This window comes from Colletotrichum aenigma, assembly GCF_013390185.1.
Source record: "Colletotrichum aenigma strain Cg56 chromosome Unknown KSG_Cg56_contig01, whole genome shotgun sequence".
NCBI lineage: Eukaryota > Fungi > Ascomycota > Sordariomycetes > Glomerellales > Glomerellaceae > Colletotrichum > Colletotrichum aenigma.
The window spans coordinates 4744784-4766168 of NW_023500907.1; the positions used below are offsets into that span (position 1 = coordinate 4744784).

Genomic DNA, 21385 nt, shown 5'->3' on the forward strand with positions numbered 1-21385 from the left:
CACTCCTTTTGCTGCTCACGTCTTTCTACCTAGAGCTTTGAATAGATCGCCATCGCGCTATAATCTCACGACAGTAGTTCATCTGTACATTTCATGGGTCCCGAAAGCGGCACTCACTACTACAATGCTGGTTTCTCCTGATTGAAAGTCAAACATCAACTGATTTGGTCGGACATGATCTCGATACCAGTCCAGGCTTAAAGTTGCAGCAGAATGCGGGTTATTGCCAGGCAGCAGCAGATTCTTCAAGAAAGTTTCCGAAACCGTCCACATTGAAGTGATATTACCAATCGTTTTCATGTCAAAGCTCCACGGTCTCCATCCGTCATCATTACCTTTCCTTCGCCATCCCGCTTCCCAAATGAAAAGTTTCAGTCCCCGACCACACACAGTTCATAACAAAATGAATTCAACTCTTGATTGATTTCTTTTCAAAGCGCTTCCGCCCCCGGAATACTACTTCCTGGACGATGCCCAGGAGCCACCCTCCGAAGACAACAGGTTGAGCATGCCTTTTCTTGACCTGACTCCCAGAGAAGCCACACAAAAAATTCTAGAGCCCATCGTCCAAGTCATCGTTGCAGCCGGTATGGAGGAGAGGTAGGGTACAGTCTTATTACTCCCGTAGACAGTCCAGGGCCTGACCGAGAATGCCAGTAGGGATCAGAGGGTATCAACATGCGTCTGGGAGTTCCACGAGCTCTCGTCGGGCCCTATGAGACTTTACGAAGCGCCCTCGTCAGATCCGTGTGGGACGATGTCGGGCTAGAACTCAACAGCGTCGTGAGGCCATTGAGGGCAATGCAATACATGTTCCAGGATCATAACCTGTCCATACCTGGGATCGCATGTGGCTTTGCTCTTACAGGCTTTGTCTATCAGTTTTACCATGTGGTGACAGTGGAGAATGAGGTCGAAGGGAAGGAATGCCCACAGCAAAAGGGCGGCGGAGTGACCGTGGAGACCAAGCAACAGCTCCAAGGAATGAAGGAAGGGCCGGCACATGGACACCATATGATAAATGCTGGATTTCCTGCAGAAACAAACCTCAGGCTGATGAATGAGCGCGACCTGATCGTCTCGAAACTCCATCGCACCCTTGGACCAGAGAGAATCGTGCTGGCGCGCGCAATTTTGGGTTGGGGAAACGAGCAAGGCCGATCGCGAGTTAGTTGTGCATGAGTCCGCATTCTGTAGACTCGAATAGAGAGCACGTGTTAAACGTTTCCTAATGATGTAATGTATCACGCCTGACGGGCTGCTTGTGAATTCCTGCGGAGACGACAAAGCCTATGACCAAGGATGATAGACCTCCGAGGAGAAAAAGAGCGAATCACAAGTGAGTAGCAATCGACTTGAGTTATCCTATAGACGCACGCACTAGTGGCGGCTCGAGCGACGGTCGAGACAGGATAAGCTGTCTAAATTCTCACTTGTGTCAATGACCAGTCGTTTTGTTTCAATCAAGTCAGATATGAGGAAACCACTGACGTGGCATGGCCATTTCATACCCAGGACGGCATGAAAGTCCCACTCAAGTCAGCTGTGGCTTCCCAGATCATGGATAGATCATCAAAGTCCAAAAGACTCGTAGATGACATGTCGAAGTTGGTTGGGTCAATCGTCTCCAGCGAAGCTAACCGTGTCTGTTGGACTTCGTGGGCCGCGTCAATTGCAGAGGAGGAAGCGATCAGCCCAGATTCGCCCGCAGTGACGCCGTGCGACAGTTCCATCATGACCCTCGATGAAGCAGTGTCGAAGGCATCTCGTTTGCCTTGAAATGCTGGAAAATGTTCCACCATCCCCCATAGTACGGAAGAGCATGTGCTGACAAGAGACTGGAAGGACTGGGAGCTGATCGCCTCCCTCACTTCGGCGGAGTTGGTGTACGCGAACAACAGAGTTGTCCCGGCAGAGAAAACGTTCTCCACAGACTGCCAGTAGATGGTCAATCTCTTCCTGCGGAAGAATTCCCGGTATAGATGGATCATCTTCGTGGCTGACTGGGTGGCGGCTAGTAATTGAATGCCTGATGGGTTGGGATTGTTTGGAGAGGGGCGATAAAGGCGGAACAACGCCGTGTGATGGGTCAGCTCAAAGGTTTCAATGACGGTCCTATCGAGGCTGTTCAAGCTGTCTCCCGCGGGGATGTTTCGAAGCCACTCGTCGATACGGTCGCGCATCTTTGGCTGCCAGTCGTCCATCGGGACGGGGGAATACGGAGACGATGGCTTCTCGTAGAGAACTCGCTGCATTTCGGACTGAATCTGGCGGTACCGAAAGAGATGTAGGCTGACTAGCTTGGCTCCTGACTTGTGCGCCTCACCCTGCCTAATGCCGTCTACGGTGATGAGCTCGTCGTTGACATCGCTGGGAAACTTCATTTCCATGAGCTCGAGTTACTGTAGATTGCAGGGCTGGGCTTACCTCGACGTTGATTGCGCCGTCTGAAAGACAGGACGGCATGTTGAGTGCCACCGAGATGTTGCGATCCATCGCGTATGCTACCCAGAAAGTTCGCCTTCTAGTGTCGAGTGTAAGAGCGTCCACCTCTTCGGGGGACGGATCTTGGTGCAGGCCCAGCTCCACGGCAAGACGGATAGCAGCACCGACTGTATTCCAGACAACCCACAGTGTTGGATGTAAGTAGTAAAACTGCCCAACGAGAAGAAGGGACTGGACGCCTTCGACGTCGGCCGGCAGACCGGCTTCAATGAGAGCTGTGATAGCTGTTTTGTGATAGCGATCTGCTAGCCATATTGGTATTCTCGCAGGATCATTCTTGGACATTGATAGGAGCGCCGCCGCAAAGACTTCGAGCACGAAGAAAAGAGCAAGTCTCGACTCTGTAGTTTTGTGGTCTTCGGCCATGTCGACCACTCGAGGCATATCGTAGATGAGATCGAGCTTCTTTCTGAAGGTGGGTTCGTGCAGCAACGGCATACCAGCACTCGTAGACTGGAAGTACTCTTTGACGAGATTCTCCGCTATCTGTCTCGTTGGCAGTGAGAGAGGGCTGGTGTCCAAATCACCTGCCATGTCGGAGGAGTTTTGCTGCCTCTGATGACCAGGATCAGAAGCTCGACTCCTGTGCAATTGCGGTGCCAGCCGTGAGCTCATGAGTTCTCTCATGAGAATGTGAGTGAAGGAGGCTTCATGTTCGGCGCCAACTTGAATTTGGGGGACGATAGGCTGAGTTGTCACCGTCGAGGACGCGTTGATCTCAGCATGGCCTCCAGTTGGTGTATTGAAGTCGCCATTTCTTTCGTTCACCGCAGACTCCGGAAGCCTTGGCGTATGCTGAGTAGGCAACAAAGTCTCCTGGATAGGGGTTGCTCCGTCTTCATAGTCAATGCCATGTTCCCTGAGCTTCAACTCGAGATACGCAACACGATCTTCAAGGCTGTGGATGTAGCTGGACGGAAAGGTGTGAGTAGTCACACGAAAATACGTCTTTTGGACCCAACCTTCGAGGAACCTGTCTCCTGGCTACGGCATCGTAACCGAAACACTCGACCCCAGCAAGCTCACACAAGCGACATCTCTACGCGATCGTCAGATACCCTCACGTGTATGACTGAATTAGACATCGAAGAGGATGAAATGCATACTGGCAGCTTTTGGTCGCATCGCTTCTTTTTCTGCCGGCAGCGGATGCAGGCTGTTGTGTTTGCTCTGGCCACGGGTGCTGGCCGGCTGCTTGTCACATGAGGCTGAGAACTGCCTGCGGGAGGCATAGAGATGATCGTCTCCGGGAGAAGCTTTGGTCAATCCACTTGATTGAACTCAGGCTCGTAGAGAGCTCCAACTTCGAGACGGTCGGTTAGAGAAGGGACGCGTTGAACGATCCGTGCCAATGGTTGCTGATATGGTGGAGCGTCTCACCGAACACACCGAAGTGGGACACCACTCACCTCGGCTAGCGGGGTTTAATTCTTCCCGACGAATGACAGCAGGTGTAATCAATTGCTTCAGGAACTCCAAGCTTCCCCAGAAATCGACTGTCTGGTGAGCCGGAACCGCCCGACCCCTTCGAACAAAACACCCAATTGAGCCAGCACCATGTTGTCGGCATCCAGACGAGCGACGAGCGCCCTGTCGCAACAGCTCCGCGTTGCCTCGCGCCCCTTCACCGTGTCCGCGGCCGCCCGCACCACCGAGAGACCCGCCGTCGTCGAGAAGAACGAAGCCGCTACCCCCCAGACGGCCGAGACCACCGTTCCGCAAGAGGTTGGCCAGGCCCCCAACCGATCCCTCATCTGGTCGCGCAGCCAGCAGCCCAGAGCCAAGGCCATGACCGGTCCCCGATTCGAGCAGACGGACTTCAACCTCCAGGTGAGACGATGAGACACCTGCAGTCAACGACGGCGTCGAAGGAGAGGGGCTAACCAATTGGTCGCAGCCACAACCGTACTCCGCGATGGAGCTTATCCACGAGCAGCCCGTTACCTGGACACACAAGCGCATCGTTGCGTGCGACGGAGGCGGCGGTCCCGCCGGCCACCCCAGAATCTTCATCAACACCGACAAGCCCGAGATCGCTTCCTGCAACTACTGCGGTCTGCCTTACGTATGTCTGGACCTCCATCTTTCAAAACGGGAAGGGCAGTCATTTGGAGGCATTGGCTAACTGATTGCAGGCCAACGAGCACCACCGCAAGCACCTTGAGTCCCTCCCCGAGACCTCCTACCCCCTTGCATAGAGAAGTGCTGGACAACATGCGGGAGAGGACAGCGATGGGACTGTAAAGAAAGTAGCGTCAGCCGTATGCTATAGAACGGCATGACGATGTTTGTAAATATAGCAGAATCAGTGCTTCGGATAACATTTAACATTTCAAGAGGAGCTAGACACGCGTGACCAAGAGTTGACCGCAGCAAGACCAATGAAGCACAGGAGGGCCGTCATGTCGAATAGGAATTGTTGCACAAGCGATCGGAATGTCGGCCAATCGAATTCTGACTAATTCGTGAGCGATGAACGACGATACGTCTACCACGAAATGCAAGAGAAAGTAACAGAGAGAGCATCAAGTACTGGCCTTAACACATCCGTCACTTTAGTCGTTCAGATATGGACTACAAGTGTTGAATAGTGACTGTGGATGGCCATGCAGATAAACCTGCAACCGTCTCTCGTCTCGTAGGTGAAGACAGGCCGACCGTATCGTTAATTGATTAATCAGTCAATATTATCGAAAAAGCAAATAGAAATTCATGGCACCCTAGAAACCTCGAAGTTGGAAGTTGGCGTTGCACCTCTCATCGGTTCTGTGCGTATCAAAGTGCCTTGATTCGCAATTCATCTGACCTCACTTACCCATCGACCCTGCCCCACCAGATTGGACCGCCTGCACCATTTTCATCTCCAAGCACCGCAGCAACCATGTCTCCGACACCACAAAACCGCCAACACCTCTCCTCGACAACAACCCTACTTATCCTCGTCTTCCTGATCATATGCCTCTTTCCCAATTTATTTCACTTTCTCTGGCAGCTTCCCCTCACGCTCCTGGGCTTCGCATCTTCCACGCCGCGCAGGTCGAACCCACGTCATACCCCACCATCAGCGACAATGACGGGCTCTTGGTTCCAGAAGCAGTTCACGCTACCCGCGCGCTCCCGCGGCTCCTACCTCATCACTGACGAGGTCGTGAGCCAGCTTCCCGAGCTCAAGAACTACAAGGTCGGCATTCTGCACCTGTTTGTGCAGCATACGAGCTGCGCCCTCAGCCTCAACGAGAACTGGGACGACGATGTCCGGGCCGACATGAGCGACGCGCTGGACCGCATCGCACCCGAGGCCGGCCCCAAGGGACAGGAGCTGTACCGCCACAGCGCCGAGGGCCCTGATGACATGCCCGTGAGTTGGCTTTGGTCTTATCGTCTGGGCAGTTGCTAATATGACGCAGGCTCACATCAAGAGCGCTCTGGTGGGCGCAAGCGTCACCATTCCCATCAAGGACGGCAGACTCGTAAGTGAAGCAGATCTCCAATCGCAACCTTTGCTCACTCTGGGCAGGCTACGGGAACGTGGCAAGGAATCTGGTACCTGGAGTTCAGAGCCAGCAGGCACCAGCGCCGACTCGTCGCCACCATCCAGGGAGAGCCCAAGGCGTAAAGAAGTCAATGAAAATAGAAGAATAACAATCACCATTTCCTCTAAAGTGCACCAATTGATATTGGCATATGCGTGAGGCAAAACTATTGTACAGCCACCGGGTCTAGACTTTTTGACCTACGCCGAACGCCTCGCCCAATCCTTTCCTGTGACATGCTACTGTGTGAAACAGGTTTACTGCTCGCCGTTCTCATCCTTCGCCTCTTGCATATCCGTGTCGTCCCCAGCCAAAACCTTGATCCGGGGCACATATCCCTCGGGTGCGGACGAACCCGGGGTGACCGCGACGATGTTACCGTTCTCATCGACGAACTCGAAGTTGTATCTGCTGAGGAGGTGGGGAATTGCAGAAAGCTGAGGACCGTAGCGGGCGGTGTTATCGTAAAGCTCGAACAGGGGGACTGCGAGGAGTTTCATGTTCTTCGGCACGCTGAGCACTTCTTTCAAGGGTGTTAGCAAAATGCACCAAATCAGACTTCATCGACGTAGAGTGAAGCACGTACTGCTCTTGGGTAACTGGATAAAGTAGAGCTTCTTGCACTCCTTCGGCCTGGTGACGTGCGCAGGCACGAACGGGTACATGAACGTCTCGAAGTTGGGCCTCCACCACTGCGCCAGGCAGTCACCGACCTGCCAGTCCGCAGGCTCCTCGCCCTCTCCAATCCTGCCAACAGGCGCAAGGCGCTCGTCGAGACGAGACTTGAAGCCTTCGACCTCGTCGTCCTCGGGGCGGAGGTAGTCGCCAGGCAGCTTGAAGAAGGCGTTGGCGATCTGGAGCATCAAGATGTGCGGGTGGTTGTGCTCATGGCAGACGAGGATGCCCTCGCAGGTGCGGCGCATGCCATGCTGGTTGTAGTGCTCTTCGAGGCGCTTCAGACGGGCGATCACGGAGGGGTCTTCCTCTGGTTGGGTCTCTTTTACGCCAAAAGTGTAGTTGGACAGAGGGTAGAGGCGAATCGTCTCCGGCTGGTTCGAGTTGAAGGAGAGGGGAATAATGGGCGCATGACCCGATTGCAGGGCGGTATGGGTGATTGTAGACATTCTGGCGGGCTTCGAATCGGGAAATGGGACGCGAAGCGCAAGTGTTGGCGGAAGATGTGTTGTTGCAGGCGCAAGGAGATGGCTGGAGCTCAGACCTGGTGCCCCCAAGCTCGACGACTCCAGACCACCAATTGGGAAGGCGGTGAGCTGGACCCCTGATCGCCGGCCCACCTTCCCGACCTCGGTGAGCTCAGGTCAACGACGGTCCATTAGATTTGACCGTCTGCCTTGTCGTCGCCATCGTCGCTGTTGCCGCCTCTATCATTATTAGTACTCCTCCTGTCATCGTCGGCATCATCGCCTCTATAGTAATCATTTCTACTGTCGTTCTTTCCGCTATTGTCCTCGACCGGGGCATAAACCCAAGTTGATGAAGTACACAGGAAGTGAGGCGGTCTCCTATTGAAACACGAGCTTTGTTCACTGTCACGACATGGCCCCAAAAATAAAAGATTGAATTCTTTCCATTCTCTATATTGATATCTTCCGTGGATCTCAGCAGTCGTCACCATGGATTCCTCGTAAGACGGAGCATTGCAATCTGTGATTAACCCTTAATGAAGAGGGCTGTAACGATGAATATGCTTACGCAGATAGCACCTTCCTTGGATCTCTATGATTGTACAGAAGTGTCCATCCTGTACAAGTAAGGCTTTCCGCAGAGCCCGGTGGTCTTGCTGAGCCGTCTCGCGTTAGCAGCACTCTGAGCGCGCTCTCCTTCAGCCAACCTTTCCAATAAGATCTTATGGGATTTGTCCTTATATCCTATTTTCAGCCTATTTACGCGTGATTACTGTTCAAGATTCATCTGCAATCCATGTCTCGTCTATTCAAAGCAGTCACTACCCCTGAATCTCACAGAGATGTAGTAAATCAACAGAAACATCTTTCACATCCAGCACTGACCAGCATCTTCTATGACCTCTGTTGCCTATCGTACTGACTTTTAAAAGGAGGATAAAGAAGGTGCCTCCTAAAATTGCTCTTCCCTTACAGATGTTTGTTAAGGATGATGGAAGATGCATTACTGTTCATCTCAAGGCATCCCCATGGGCTATCGTCTGTGCAGACTTCAAGTGAGCTTGCACTGCAAGTGAGAAGTCGTCGGCACTCCAAGCACTTCAGGCACACCATGATTCCCAATAGCCCTCCGCGGCCTCGCGGTGCTTGTATTTCAGAATTGCCTCCCACAACACCAACCCAAGGCGGGGACACCAAAGCACTCGACGCTCTCTACCTGGAGCTACCCAGGCAGCTAAAAAGAGGGAGCACCTTCCCTCCTCAATTTTTCCATCTGCCTCCTCGAGTCTGTTTATCTCCTCGTCTCACTTGATTTTCTTCCTCCTACTTCACAACCCACAACAGTTGGGCTTCCACCACCAACCATCTCAACTCGACGTAACTTCTGTTGGCTGCCAAACCCTACACGCTTGTTGACCGTCAAGAATCCTGCTATTGATAACAGCTGATTTGTCTTTGTCAAACGATTCGCTTTCTGGTAAGTCTTCGCCGAAATCGCGCGTAGCGGTGCGAGCGGAAGGCGCGCGCTGGCTAGCCTGCTTGCCCTACGTCTTCTTTCACATCTGCGTCTTCAGTTTCCTGTTTTCTGTCTCTCTATTTCTACACACTGTTTTCAATTTTCTCTCAGTCGTCATTTCATTGCCCAGAGTGGCGCCTGCCGTGGTCGCAGGTCTTACACCTCCGGGCCGCTTCGTCATCTCACTACTCAACCGTGCCAGCCGCCGCATTCATCACCTGGCATTGCTTGGTACATCGAGATCGAGCTTCCGAGCTGACCCGTTTCTAGCAGAATTACCACGCGATCTGATCTTCAGTGGCGTCACTTACAATGGCGGACGACGAGGTGCACCAAGGCTTGTCAGCGGCAAGAGCACATGAGATGATGGAGATGGCAAAGGCGCAGAAAACAGGAACACAGCTGCGACAGACCAGCGTCAAGGCCACAGGCCTCCTGGAAAACCTCAAGTCGACGCTCATTCACATGGCAGACATGAAGAGAGCCGCAAAGTACTGTAAATCGATCGATCATTTGCAGTCCGAGGCCAAGCTTCCGCGGTTCGTCATTGGAGTTCTTGGCGACACAGGTACCGGCAAGAGTTCTCTCATCAATGCAGTTCTGGATGAGGAGCGTGTAGTTCCTACCAATTGCATGCGTGCATGCACTGCAGTCATCACCGAGATTTCTTACAATACCGAAGAGGACGCAGGGAAGAAGTACCGAGCGGAAATCGACTTCTTGTCGCGGGCCGAGTGGACCCAGGAGCTCTTGCAGCTTCACCGAGACATCCTCGATGATAACGGAAAGATCTCCAAGGACACCCGAGACGAGAGCAGTGATGCCGGTACTGCCTATGCCATCATTCGCTCTGTGTATCCTGACTTGACTCCCGAAGAGCTGGAACAAACTCATCCAACCGCTCTTGCTAGTCGCCCGGTTTTGCAACCTGTCCTAGGAAAAACCATGACGATTGAGGAGAAGACGTGTGACGTTTTCTACGACAAAGTCCAGGCTTACGTCGATTCCGAGGACAATGGCAACTCCCAGGTCCCGACCATTGCATACTGGCCGCTCGTGAGGGCTGTTCGGATCTTCTTGAAGTCAAAGGTTTTGTCGACTGGTGTCGTTCTCGTCGATTTGGTGAGGCACTGAATACTTCCTCTGAGTTCTTGATGCAAGTCGCTAATACCGAAACAGCCAGGAAGTCGCGATTCCAACACCGCGAGAGCAGCAGTTGCTGCCAAGTACACCAAGGAGTGTACAAGACTCTGGATCATTGCGCCGATCACTCGAGCTGTCAACGATAGGACGGCCAAGACGTTGCTCGGTCAGCACTTTAGACAGCAGCTGAAGTTCGACGGTTCATACTCCAATATCACGTTCATCTGCACGAAGGCCGATGATGTTGCCCTTGGCGAGGGAGCCGAGACTCTTGGCATCAGAGACAATATTCAAGAGATGCATCGTCGCTGGAAGGAAATCAAGCCGGAGATCGACGCCACGAAGAAGAATCTCAAGAAATTGGAGGCGCACAAGTCGAATCTTCACGCCGAGATCAAAATTGCGAGCAACGAAATCGACAACTGGCATGGCATCTACAACAAGGCTATGAGCGGAGAACGTGTATTTGCTCCGTTCGAGTCCCCTAGAAAGCGCAAGCGTCATACAGAAGATGAAGTCCGAAAGAAGGTCAAGAAGGAGGTCGAGTACAGCGATACGGAAGAGTCCAGCGACGAGTCGGACGAAGAAATGCCGTCTCAGCAAGACGACCATCGTGAACCCTTGACCGCGGAAATGGCTGGCGCCAAACTTCAGGAGCTCAAGGACATGAAAAAGTCCCTCAGAGATGAGAAGAAAGAGGTTAGCAAGGAAGTGAGCAAGCTGAAATCTGCCATCGCCGATCTCACCGCCGAGAGATCGAAGGTGAACACGGAGATGCATCGGCTGTGCATCCAAGGACGCAACAAGTACTCGCGAGAGGAAATCCAGAAGGATTTCGCTTTCGGTCTCAAAGAGTGGGTACAATATTCTCTCGGAGAAAGGCTCAATGCTAACCATGTCGGCATTGAATAGGCTGGACGGCGAGCTGCTTGCCGAGCAAGCTCAGAGCGACGGACAACCGCCCGAGGTTGCTGATATTGACTACGAGAGAATCGGACGGGACCTGCCGGTCTATTGCATTAGCAGCCGAAGCTACCAACAGCTTCGAGGCCGCATGAAGAAGGATAGACGTGTCGCCGGGTTCACTACCCTCGAGGAGACCGAGGTTCCAGGCCTCCAAAGGCACACGCTTGAGTTTGCAGCAGCTGTTCAAGATGGCTACTTTAAGAGTCATTTGAACGAAATCTGTCGCTTGCTCAGAGGCATAGACTTGTTTCTCGCTGGCGACGAAGCCACGCTCAAGATGTCGGATGCTGAAAGACAGGAGGAGTGCGAGTTTCTCGAGAAAGCTGTGGGAAAGCTGAGGAAGGTGCGTACTTACACTGTGGCTCTCATCTTGATTTAGATACTAACCTACTGGAATAGACTCTCGAGGAGTCTGTAGCGAGCTGCATGCAGGACTGCGAAACGTCTGCCACGAAGGTGCTCAAGCGATTGCCAAAGGCTGCTAGCAAAGGTTCTGCTGCGGCCGTGGCCATGGCGAAGTCCTGGAGCGCATCTCCCGATGCCGGTGGTCTGCGGTTTCCCACATACCGCGCCACTTGTCGTCGCCGGTAAGTCTCTTTACTTGCATCTCTTAGTGGACGACCTCGTGGCTAACGTTGTTCTCTCAGTGGTGTTTAAGGGTGCTGCTGGTCCTCGTGACTTCAACGAAGGTAGGCTGCACGGACGAATCACAGCAGAAACGAGCTGCTGACAATCATGGACAGACCTTCTGAAGGCCATGAAGAACACCTATGCCCAGTCCTGGGACGAGTCTTTCAATAAGCGCTTCCCGGAGCTCCTGGACAACCTTACTCTTACCTGTGATCGCATGGTCGGCGCCTTTCAAGCTTGCATGAAGGGTCGACGCTTTTTGACTGACAACACCGACTTGGTCCAATCCATTCTCACCAAGCACGTTGCTGCCATGAAGGAAACCCAGATCCACATTGCGAAGCAGCACAAGCAATTCACCCAGGAGCATCAGCGAGGTGCCAACCGTATGCTGTATCCGGCCATTGAAGGCGCCCTGCGAGGTACCTACGGATACTGTGCTCAAGTAAAAGGTAGGTAACCCACGAGGATAAGGGATATCTTTGCATGAATGACAGTCCTTACAGGTGGCGGTGCATTCATCACCATTCGCAGTACCATGGAGAAGGAAATCGAGAAGAAGCGGGCGACAATGTTCTATGACGCTGCCAGCGACGCCGATAGTGCAGTGCACACTCTTCTTGAAGGCTTGGAGGAGATGGTGCGCCGCAACGTCACCACCGTGATCAACATCATCGAGCAGGACTACACTAGTCTTATCGGCACTGTTGCTACCGAGGCGGACAAGCGTGACCGGAAGATGTTGGCTCCCGTCATGAACGTGTTCTACCAGGAGTTGCTTGTGGCCCTGAGCGAGCCCGACGATGACGACAAGGGAGGCGAAGAGGTTGTCATCGACAACAAGAATGTCGACGAGGACGAGGATGACGACGGCGATGGAGATTATCACGACAGCGAGTAAGTTGATTTGCAGGACTGGATCGGGAAGTATCAGGATGGATTGTAGGTATACTTGCTTTTTTTGCTATTGCTCACCAACTTGAGTTGGTACCTTATCCTTGGAAGGAACACACGATATCAGGATCGGACAGGCAGACTCACATGGTCAACCTCAACTGAAGGTTTAGATAGGACTTTACATAGACAATCGCTTCTCAACTACTATGATGAGCATATCCCGTGAGGTGACCTGCGCTAGACTGAGCCAACAGGACCACCCCGCGTTAAGGCGACTGCACCGGAGACTGCTGGAACCGTCAGTACACAACCTCGAGGACCATCTTGAGATTCCAATCACTCGCCAAACGTCGATCTAGAAGCTTCTAGATTCCCTTGAGCAACAGCCGGCACTAATTGCAGCGTGCCATCGCACACGGGGACCATTCGCCCTCATATCAGCCTCTTTCAATCGTGCCAAGCCTCTACATCGTGTCTACTATGTAGTCATTGTCAACTTCAACGCTCTAGAGACTACACACGCCAGGCATGACAGAACACCGACAGCATCACCATCAACATACCTCACAAGAAGCCAGCGTATCGCACCAATTAGCAACAGCGATATCCGCGCTGACGAAGCAACCCCCCCGTCGCGGAGTTCCTGAAGGGTCGTCCTCCGCCGCCCGCTCCGAGTCACGGCACCGGAACCTTAAGCCCGGGCACCCTTGCCATAGCCAAGCCGTGCGTGGCACGGCGAGTTCGGGACAGCCGTCAGTATGACCGCACCGTGCAGCGGTGACAACGGGAGAGCGACGGCTTGCCGCAACGTGTCTAGGCCACTCTTGGTTTTGCTTGACAGGCAAACAACGGACCGGAAGGGGGCAATGGTAGCAGTGTGAAGCAGTGCACGCATGTATGGAAAGCACACACGTTGGACGGGCTGTTCAGCTTGTCCAGGTAGTTCAAAAGTGTGTGCTAGGCAAAGGGCTCGTTGCCACTGGATGGATGATACCCCATGGCCAGCGCGACTGTCGTACTCGGATACCGTGGGCATAAGCTTAATGGTTGTCTGAGTAAGGCAGCCATTTTTTGTTGAGGGTTTTTAGGTTGTTGCCTCCATGTCACATTTTTACAATGCGGAACTGCCAAATGCAAGCGACGCCGTAGCAGCGATGACCGCATTGCATTTCAGCCGGGGCGAACAGTTAATTAATTTTGAGCGGAGCCCCGGGCTTGGGAGGCCTGCGAGTGATCTGCGAGACGTGGGATTGGACCAGGGGGGCGGGCGGCGGTGGGAAAGATTACACTACAATGGATGAGTAGAAAGGCGACAACTTGGAAGAGGAGACAAGATATTAAGCTGTGGTCGATCCCGTGACTGCAAAGCTGTTGGCCCCGTGGGGTCGGGTGGGAGGTTCTGTCACGGGATTCCGGGACCGGTGAGAGGAGATGGCCAGTCATGCGCCGTTGGGAGCGGCCGCGTGACACCAAGAGCCGGACTCGGTCAGGGAACCGGCGGCGGGGGGGTTGGTTGACGATTGAGCCTTGAGGAGGAGGGGTGACTTCGTGACTTTGGGGGGAGGACCACCCACGACGTGGAGGGGAGGAGGGGGTCATCCCACTTCAGACTTCAGTGTTGTTCCCCCTCCAATCCCCCCTCCCATCCCCCATCCCCAAAAAAAGCACCCCTCCCACCTTATCTCGGCGGAACGTCTAGGAAAGCAAGTCGGAAAGTCAAATGTTATGCATCCCAAACCACACCCCCATGCCATGCCACCTCGACATTACCCGTGACTGGCTGGTGCCGTTGACGACCTGAAGAACCGGCTGCTGCTGCAAAACCTTGCTAATGGATTACTCGACGACACGAGAAAGTGGCTGCATGTTAGCCAGGATGCTTTTCATAAGTGAGGGCACGAGGGAGGGGGGGAGTATCCGACAGCATTGGCGGTTGGACGAGCGACCTTGACAAAACCTGCAGCCAGTGCTTGTTTTGAAAGCCTCACCCAACCTTGCCCATCAACGCAAAAAAGTGTTGCGCGGCTTCGTCCAAAGGTTGGAAAGTCTAGCCTTCATCCAAAACAGACCCCGCGTTATCAGCAAAGTCAAGATTCTGCTTCTTGGCGGGCGGGTTCGCGGAGGGCAATCGGCAAGTGTCGTGTAAGTTGTGAAGAGAGCACATGTTTGTGTTGGTGTGTGTGTGTGTGAGAGAGAGAGAGAGTGAGATGGGCTCATCTCATGATTGTCTAGAATAGGCAGATACACACGTGTGATGAAGAAACAAGGCGCTAGCCGGGCGCCGAGATCGTTTGATAGCTCTGAGGTTGCAGCAATCGTTGCAACAATGCCTGGCAGACGTGGGGATTGAGTTTTTCTTCTCTTTGTGCTTCTCTTGTGGATTTTGATATTGGCCCGGTAATTGAAGGGAAGCAAATTGCGGGTTACCAAGTGAGATGTGCGGTCCGCGGGCAACGACGGGGAACCCGAAAGCAACGGGAACGAGAGAACGAGACATGTCGACAGGAACCATGGGAAGAAGACTTGCAGGTGCATCACAACCTCAGACGGACGCACATGTAAGTCTCAGAGAATGCAGACGGCGAGTCGAGAACGGACGGAAGGGCCGATGGGACAGGCCTTCATTCCGTCCATGATGACATTGATCCACAGGCCGGGTTCCCAATTTGAGCTGCTGCTCCAAGCATCCCTGACGCTGAGGACGGGAAGGAGAACGATGAAGCTGGAGCATGAAGATATTGTGAGCTGACGGTGCTTCGGTGAGAACGAGGCCGTCGGTACCCGAGAGCAACAACGGACGGACGGTCGGCAGGTACGGGACGGCGGTGCAGTCCAGGGGATATGGAAGCCCCGAGCCTGAGGTGGACACTGGACGCTGGAGGAGCCTGCCGAGGCGAGGCGAAGCGAGGACGCAGTCGCAGACGCAGATACGGGCCCTGCTGGGCCATCAGGCACAGGCACAGGCACAGGCACAGGCACGAGCACCAGTTGATGAGTTGACCAGCACCGCAGAGGGCGGGCGGGCAGGGCCTACCACCTGGCAGCTGGGCTGGGCTGGGCTGGGCAATCGCACCCTGGATGTAGAAGGCGACATTGCAGATTCCCAAGGCTTTTAAGCCTTCCAGGGCCCCGTTCGGTGCCCTCCATGGGTGGGCGTGGATCCTATCCACATAGAATGTAAAAGGGTACGTACCTCTGCGTGCCCCCAAGATTTCCCTCTCCTCTCCTCCCCTCCGAGCCCTTCCCCTCCTCTCGGAGTGCCCTCCCAGTGTCCATGTAGAGAAAGTGTGTGTGTGTGCGTGTGCGCCCCTCGCTGAACTGAGAACTGACTGACCTGCGGGAGAGGGAGGCGGAGGAGTGGGAGTGCAAGTGAAGAGAGAGAGAGAGAGTATGGCAGCAGAGAGAAAATGCCTGGCGGCCACGACCCGACCAACCGACCCAAAGTCCAGACAGTGGGGATCGGGGACACCATCTTTAGGGTGTTCTAGGCCTCCCCTCCCCTCCACCGCAGGGCACCTCACCTTGGGTCCTTCCCCTCGAAGAGGTACGGATAGCAGCCCCTCACAGAATTAGAAGTCGGCCGTCCACAAACAATTCGTTCCATTCCAGGTTCCATTTGCTGCGCTGCGCATTCTTGTCACCTGCGGCCCGGCTGTCTGTCTGTCGTCTCTTTCCACCTCTTCCCCAACCCCAAACCTGCCCCCAGTACCTAAGTAGACCGCTCCTCTCCGGCCTGTCTTACCACGCAGTTCTAACTTGCCCTTAGGGCCTTGCCTTGCGCTTTTGGGACAAGCAAGACTTTTCTGGCACCACCACCTCCCTGGAATTCAACCGGCATCAGAGACAACAGACACACACACCCTCTCGCATCTGGCCTGATTCGAGACCACCATCCCGGGGCCCCGACCTGATCTCTGGACTGTTCTTCTCCAACTCTCAACCAGAGTCTGTCTCTGTCTCTCTCTCTCCGCGAGGAACTTTGGAGCAGGAGAAACATTCCCCAGGCAGTTCGTACATACACTCTGAGCACGCGCGCGCGCGCCCATCTGCAGTCCGACGCTCTTCTTTCCGCCGCCATCGCTCTCGCCTCGCCTTGCTGCCGCCGCCCCCCAGGGTAAATCACCGATACCCTACCTACCTACCTTACCTACCTTGCCTGCCTACCTACCTTGTACTCTGCATAGCATAGCACACACAGCACACACACGCTCGGCGCACACATCTGCCTCTGGCCCTGCACTCGCCGTGCGTCTACCTCTCGCACTGCAAATCTAAAGTGGGTGTGGCCTGGCCGCAACCGTCAATCGTCCACCCCGAACAAACATTGGACGCCGCCGACCATTTCGCCGCGACGGGCTCTCTTTTCTCAGACGCCTTGCGTCATGCCCACGCCTAGGAACCCATTGGCCCACCTCCTCGCCCCGATTCCTAGCCCTCGCCCGCCCGTCTCCCCTGGCCAGTCTCGCTACTGCCGCTGCCACTGCCGTTGCCGCTGTCGCTGGAGTAATAGCTGCTCGGCTGAGTCTGAGTCCTGTTGACCGATATGGTGGTGGATATGGACAATGCGACGAGGCTCATCGGAGACCTGCATCAGAAGCTAGCCGACCTCGACCACAAGGTTGCAGCCTACCGCCAAGACATGGCAACCGAGTTCTATAGGTACTCCCAGAAGCTCCTCCAGAACCTCCCACGAGACAAGCAAGCCGAGGTCGACCGTCTCGTCGCCGCTTCCTTCCACAACTATCCCAATCTCGCTCCCGCCCTCACTCTCCCACGAGACCACCCTGACTCACCCCCACCGCCGCCGCCCACCGACGACCCCGACAAGCCCACCGAAACCACCTCCCCCGACCGCCGTGCCCCGACCCCGACGCCGCAGTCGACTCCCTCCTCTGCGCTTCCCCCATCCGTCCTCTCTCATGCCGGAACTGCCACCCTAACCTCTCCCGACAGTACACACGACCGGGAAAGGGATAGGGAACTGCACGGCCTCTTCACTCCGACCTACCTGCCTCTGCTCGACAGCGCGCAACCGCCCCCCGCGACGAACCACTCGCCAGTCCTCTCACCACCATCAAAGCCCACCACCGACCACGATATGGGTCGGCGCAATTCCGGACAGGCGAGTGACCGTCCCGCTGTGCAGGTGTCTGTCGCTGCGACCCAGACGCCCGAGCGGCCGAACCACGAGCGCCGGGCGACGGACGAGACAACCTCCTCGGGCACCTCTGAGCAGAGCGAATCCAAGGTCCGCCGGAGTGCCTTGCGACGGGCGTCGAGCGGCGGATCTAAGCCTCCCGCCAGCCCCCGCCGCGTACGCTTCGAGTTTGAGGGAACAGAGGTGCTGCCTACAGCCTCGCCGCAGTCGACAGAGCCGTCACTGGTGCAGTCACACACCCTGGCCAACTCGAGGTCACCACCCCCGCCTGAAGATGAGTCAATGACTGTCGAGTCTCTGCTGGGCCCTGACGAGGACCTTGGGCCCCCGCCAAAGAAGGTGTCTTCCTCCCAGGCACTCCGGGCTCTCTCCAGAGCTCCCTTGGATGCGAATACCGTATGGACTGTGGTGAACCCTGACGTCGCTGGGTCTGAGAATGGCAGCATGGCGACGTCTGATTCTGAGAGCTCTTTGCACGCGAGCAGCTCCCGTCAGCCTCAAGTCCAACTCCAGGACCCACCGAAGATGGTTGAAGTAGAGCGTGGGCGTGAACGCGAGCGCCAGCGCGCCCCAGAACCACCGGCATCTCTAAAGCCAGTCCGCACAGCGAGGGACTACGACAGCGACGACAGCTCTTCCGACGACGAGTTCCTTGCCATGGCGAAGCCAAAGTCGTTTGCTAACAAGAAGGCCATCATGTCTCCGACATCACGTTCGCCGACAAGGACAGTCCCCGTACCCCAGAGCCCCAGCTCGGAAAAGCCAGCACCTCACACAGAGACCCAGTCGTCAAGTCGGAGTGGCGTCGAGGAGGAAGATGATGAGGACATGTTCCATTTCGAGGGATTGAGTGCTCCGCCCAAGCCTCGGGCCAGGCCTGCACCGATACAAGAAGAGGACGAGGACGATGACGACAACGAGGTTGAATTAAGCGAACCCGTGGTGCAGACATTGTACTCAACCTCACCCGCCGTGTCCATTCCCAAGCAAACAGAGCCGCAGATCCCCGCGCACCTCATCTCTGGGTCCGTCGGGTCCTTCAGGGGTCGACCTGTGATCATGCCGGTTGTCAAGAATCCTGATGTATACCAGCAAGCAGCCTCGCTGGGTGACGTTAGCAGTTTTATCGGAGGTTTGGACGGACGCAGCGGCGTCGACGATGGTGATCTCAGTAGCTATCGCGCCAGCGTTGGACAAGCATTGTTCTCGGGTACGCCTCGAAGTTTGACAGAACGAATGATGATGGAGGAAGCACAGAGCCGGCGACGTGCCGCTGCTCAGCGACCGCACTAACTGCGGCAGTTCGAACTTATTCACCAAATTTCATGTGTATGATATGGGTATGGGCCAACTGTAGAGGGTTCCGGAAGTCTGTACATAGACCATGCTTAGGCGTTTAGAGGCAGTTTTTGGCTGGGCAACTGGACGGTGCGGCATGCTGAGTCTTTGGGTGGGGGCGGGGTATCTGGGACTGGCGGTCGAAAGCATTGTTCGTACATGGCATACCTGACCAGACATCATCGTAGTTTATAAACATCGAATGTAAAAGGCCTACGAGGTCATTGGAGAGAAAAGTATGGCATGGTCAGTTTGGGCGAGCGGAGTGAAGTCGTGAATGTGCATCGGCGCTGCGTGCCCCTCGGGCTCTGTCAGATCGGGCATGGGCCCACCCCAAACCCCGGAGAAGGTGGAAAAAATTGCGCCGAGGTTCCGGACCGCCCGCGCCATCCCGGCGTCCAATACCGCTGCAGATGATTCTCAGTACGCGCGCTGTAGAACTCCATCACCCACCCACACTCGAAATCGTCCGACCATCCCAGCGTCATTGATTTCGATCAGCCATTGCACACTACACGACACCCGCGCAAATAACTTACAATGGGTGGTCTCAATCTGGAAGTTTTCAAGGTGAGTCTTGTGTCCCTAGGCTTTTTTTTTTTTCCTTCTCGGGGCCGACGGGAGTGAAAAGTACTGACACTATCGATCCAGTTCGGCATGTATGTCATGTTCCCCATCGGCATCATGTACTACTTTGGCACGAACCTCGACAACCGTTTCGCCGTCCCCGATTTCTGGCCAAAGGCCGAGCACTCGCACAAGATTCCTTTCGACCGCGAAGACATCAAAGAGGAGTACGTCAGACTGGCCAAGCGCCAGCGACTCGTTGACCAGATGAGAAAAGACCGGGAGGCCGCCCAGGCGGCGCAGAACCCGCCTTCGAACGAGGATCAGTAGGACGCCCGCGAGGCATGATTGCGACGGACGTGATATCAACGAGGACGGTTACGAGACCCTTCGCTGTGGAAGGGTTGGGGGCATGTCCCACAGTGGATTCTATGCGGGGGAGGGGTGCTGTGTCATATTGGCGTTTGGATGTCAAAAATATTCGGCTTGGGGAAATTGCATGCGACGGACGCGGCGTTTGGGCAGGAGGACCTTTGCAAACACTCGCCCCTCAGAGCATCTGTAGTGTTGTATTATACGTGTGTTCTACATGTTGTACATATCAAACAGAGAAGAGAGAGAGAGCCTTGGCTTTGACCAGGACCTACGAGTCCAGGTTCTCCTCGATCTTGGACCACCTTTCCTCCGAGATTGCTCCCTTGGCGGGGTTGCCGTACACGGCTTGGACCTCCGGATAGTCCTGCAGCGCAGCCAAGAGTTCGCCGAGCATGACCGCATCCTCGCCGTTTTCGATGCCGACCCTGGTATCCTCATTTGCAGACCAGATGATCTCGGAGGACAGCAGCTTCAGCTCGAACTTGGGGCCCACGCCGTTCGCGACGGAGGTGGTCATGTTCGGCTGCGTCCAGATGATCAGGTTGCCCTCCTCGTCTGCCTCAATGTCCTCGGCGCCCGCCTCGATCGCATCATCCATGATGTTGTCCACCGTTGCGCCTTCTTTCGCCTCGAAGACGACGCGGCCAGTGCGGGTGAAGAAGAATGATGCCGTGTTGGCAGTGCCCTTGTGCTTCTTGATGAGGGACCTGAGTTCCTGGAGGGTCTGGCCCTTGCTCTCGGTCTCGGCTTCGATGATGAGTGCGACGCCGGGCGGGAGGATGGCTTCGATGGTCAGGGTCTCGAGGGCGGCGCCCGTGGCGGAGCGGCCCTGTCCGCGCGCTATGGCGGAGTCGATCAGGCTCTTAGGGACGCCGGCCTTCTTTGCGATTTCGATGGCGTTTGCGAGCTGGGGGTTGTCGACCGTCCCGTACAACTTAGAACAGAGCGTGATCCTCTTGGAGTGCTGGCTGCGCATGCTGTTCTTCTGCGCATCGGTGGCGCCCTTTTTGTGCTTGATCTTGGACCATTTGTTGTGTCCACTCGCGACGGCGGGCGTCGTCGAAAACGGGCGGAGGCATTGGCGGCAGAAGGTGGGCTGAGATCGGGACCCCAGGACGATGGCGCGGGATGCGATGTTCCGCAGGGAGCTGCTGCTGGCGGCGGCGGCGAATGGACGCATCGTTGACGTTGAGGAGGGACGGTGACTCGGGGCCGGGATCGGGTCGGGGCGGCTTCCGGGTTTCGGGTGTGAGGGCTACCTCCTCTGGTTCATGTCATGTCCGGGCCACGGACGACCACGACTTTGGGGGGGCTCAATCGTGCGGCATGTCAGAGACAGCTCCAAAATTCAAGTGGGGGATAGCGGGAACGGCTAGCACAGGTGGTGTGTGGCTTCCATTGGCCCAGACCCTGAATTGACACTTCGCAGAGTTGAGACTGAGCCACAGCTGTCCCGCCCAGCGCCTCAAGTGATATGTCATGGCATCCCGCCCAAACTTGGGCTGACCCGCCGGGGGGTAGCGTCCGCGCCCCTGATTGCTTTACCTTAGCCCATCCCATCCCGTACCTGACCGCATGCCTGTCCCGTCCCTCAACCTGTCCCCAATATACC

General features: G+C 55.3%; 8 protein-coding genes across 8 annotated transcripts; 5 read left to right on the forward strand and 3 right to left on the reverse strand.

Annotated features, from left to right (window-relative positions):
- Positions 1–1429: 1429 nt before the first annotated feature.
- On the reverse strand, positions 1430–3542 carry uaY-8 (Positive regulator of purine utilization; the record flags this gene model as incomplete). Its single annotated transcript, XM_037316500.1, has 4 exons — positions 1430–1432; positions 1512–2378; positions 2428–3415; positions 3532–3542. The coding sequence occupies 4 exons, from the start codon at positions 3540–3542 to the stop codon at positions 1430–1432; spliced, it is 1869 nt and encodes a 622-aa protein (XP_037185005.1).
- A 520-nt stretch (positions 3543–4062) lies between these two features.
- lbsA (Lactobacillus shifted protein) lies at positions 4063–4703 on the forward strand (the record flags this gene model as incomplete). The annotated part of the gene is made up of 3 exons (XM_037316501.1): positions 4063–4335; positions 4403–4570; positions 4641–4703. The coding sequence occupies 3 exons, from the start codon at positions 4063–4065 to the stop codon at positions 4701–4703; spliced, it is 504 nt and encodes a 167-aa protein (XP_037185006.1).
- Positions 4704–5575: 872 nt separating this feature from the next.
- CGCA056_v001242 (UPF0047 protein) lies at positions 5576–6121 on the forward strand (the record flags this gene model as incomplete). The annotated part of the gene is made up of 3 exons (XM_037316502.1): positions 5576–5863; positions 5913–5975; positions 6023–6121. The coding sequence occupies 3 exons, from the start codon at positions 5576–5578 to the stop codon at positions 6119–6121; spliced, it is 450 nt and encodes a 149-aa protein (XP_037185003.1).
- Positions 6122–6295: 174 nt separating this feature from the next.
- Positions 6296–7162, reverse strand: CFIS2 (Pre-mRNA cleavage factor Im 25 kDa subunit 2; the record flags this gene model as incomplete). The annotated part of the gene is made up of 2 exons (XM_037316503.1): positions 6296–6561; positions 6625–7162. 2 exons carry the CDS (start codon positions 7160–7162, stop codon positions 6296–6298), a joined length of 804 nt encoding a protein of 267 aa, XP_037185004.1.
- Positions 7163–9011: 1849 nt separating this feature from the next.
- Nuggc (Nuclear GTPase SLIP-GC) lies at positions 9012–12339 on the forward strand (the record flags this gene model as incomplete). The annotated part of the gene is made up of 7 exons (XM_037316504.1): positions 9012–9821; positions 9879–10696; positions 10755–11151; positions 11208–11355; positions 11456–11497; positions 11552–11890; positions 11945–12339. The coding sequence occupies 7 exons, from the start codon at positions 9012–9014 to the stop codon at positions 12337–12339; spliced, it is 2949 nt and encodes a 982-aa protein (XP_037185001.1).
- A 4539-nt stretch (positions 12340–16878) lies between these two features.
- On the forward strand, positions 16879–18786 carry CGCA056_v001245 (uncharacterized protein; the record flags this gene model as incomplete). Its single annotated transcript, XM_037316505.1, has 1 exon — positions 16879–18786. The coding sequence occupies one exon, from the start codon at positions 16879–16881 to the stop codon at positions 18784–18786; it is 1908 nt and encodes a 635-aa protein (XP_037185002.1).
- Positions 18787–19371: 585 nt separating this feature from the next.
- On the forward strand, positions 19372–19728 carry CGCA056_v001246 (Protein PET100; the record flags this gene model as incomplete). Its single annotated transcript, XM_037316506.1, has 2 exons — positions 19372–19401; positions 19483–19728. 2 exons carry the CDS (start codon positions 19372–19374, stop codon positions 19726–19728), a joined length of 276 nt encoding a protein of 91 aa, XP_037184999.1.
- A 313-nt stretch (positions 19729–20041) lies between these two features.
- On the reverse strand, positions 20042–20953 carry CGCA056_v001247 (putative transcriptional regulatory protein; the record flags this gene model as incomplete). The annotated part of the gene is made up of 1 exon (XM_037316507.1): positions 20042–20953. One exon carries the CDS (start codon positions 20951–20953, stop codon positions 20042–20044), a length of 912 nt encoding a protein of 303 aa, XP_037185000.1.
- Between the last annotated feature and the right edge of the window lie 432 nt (positions 20954–21385).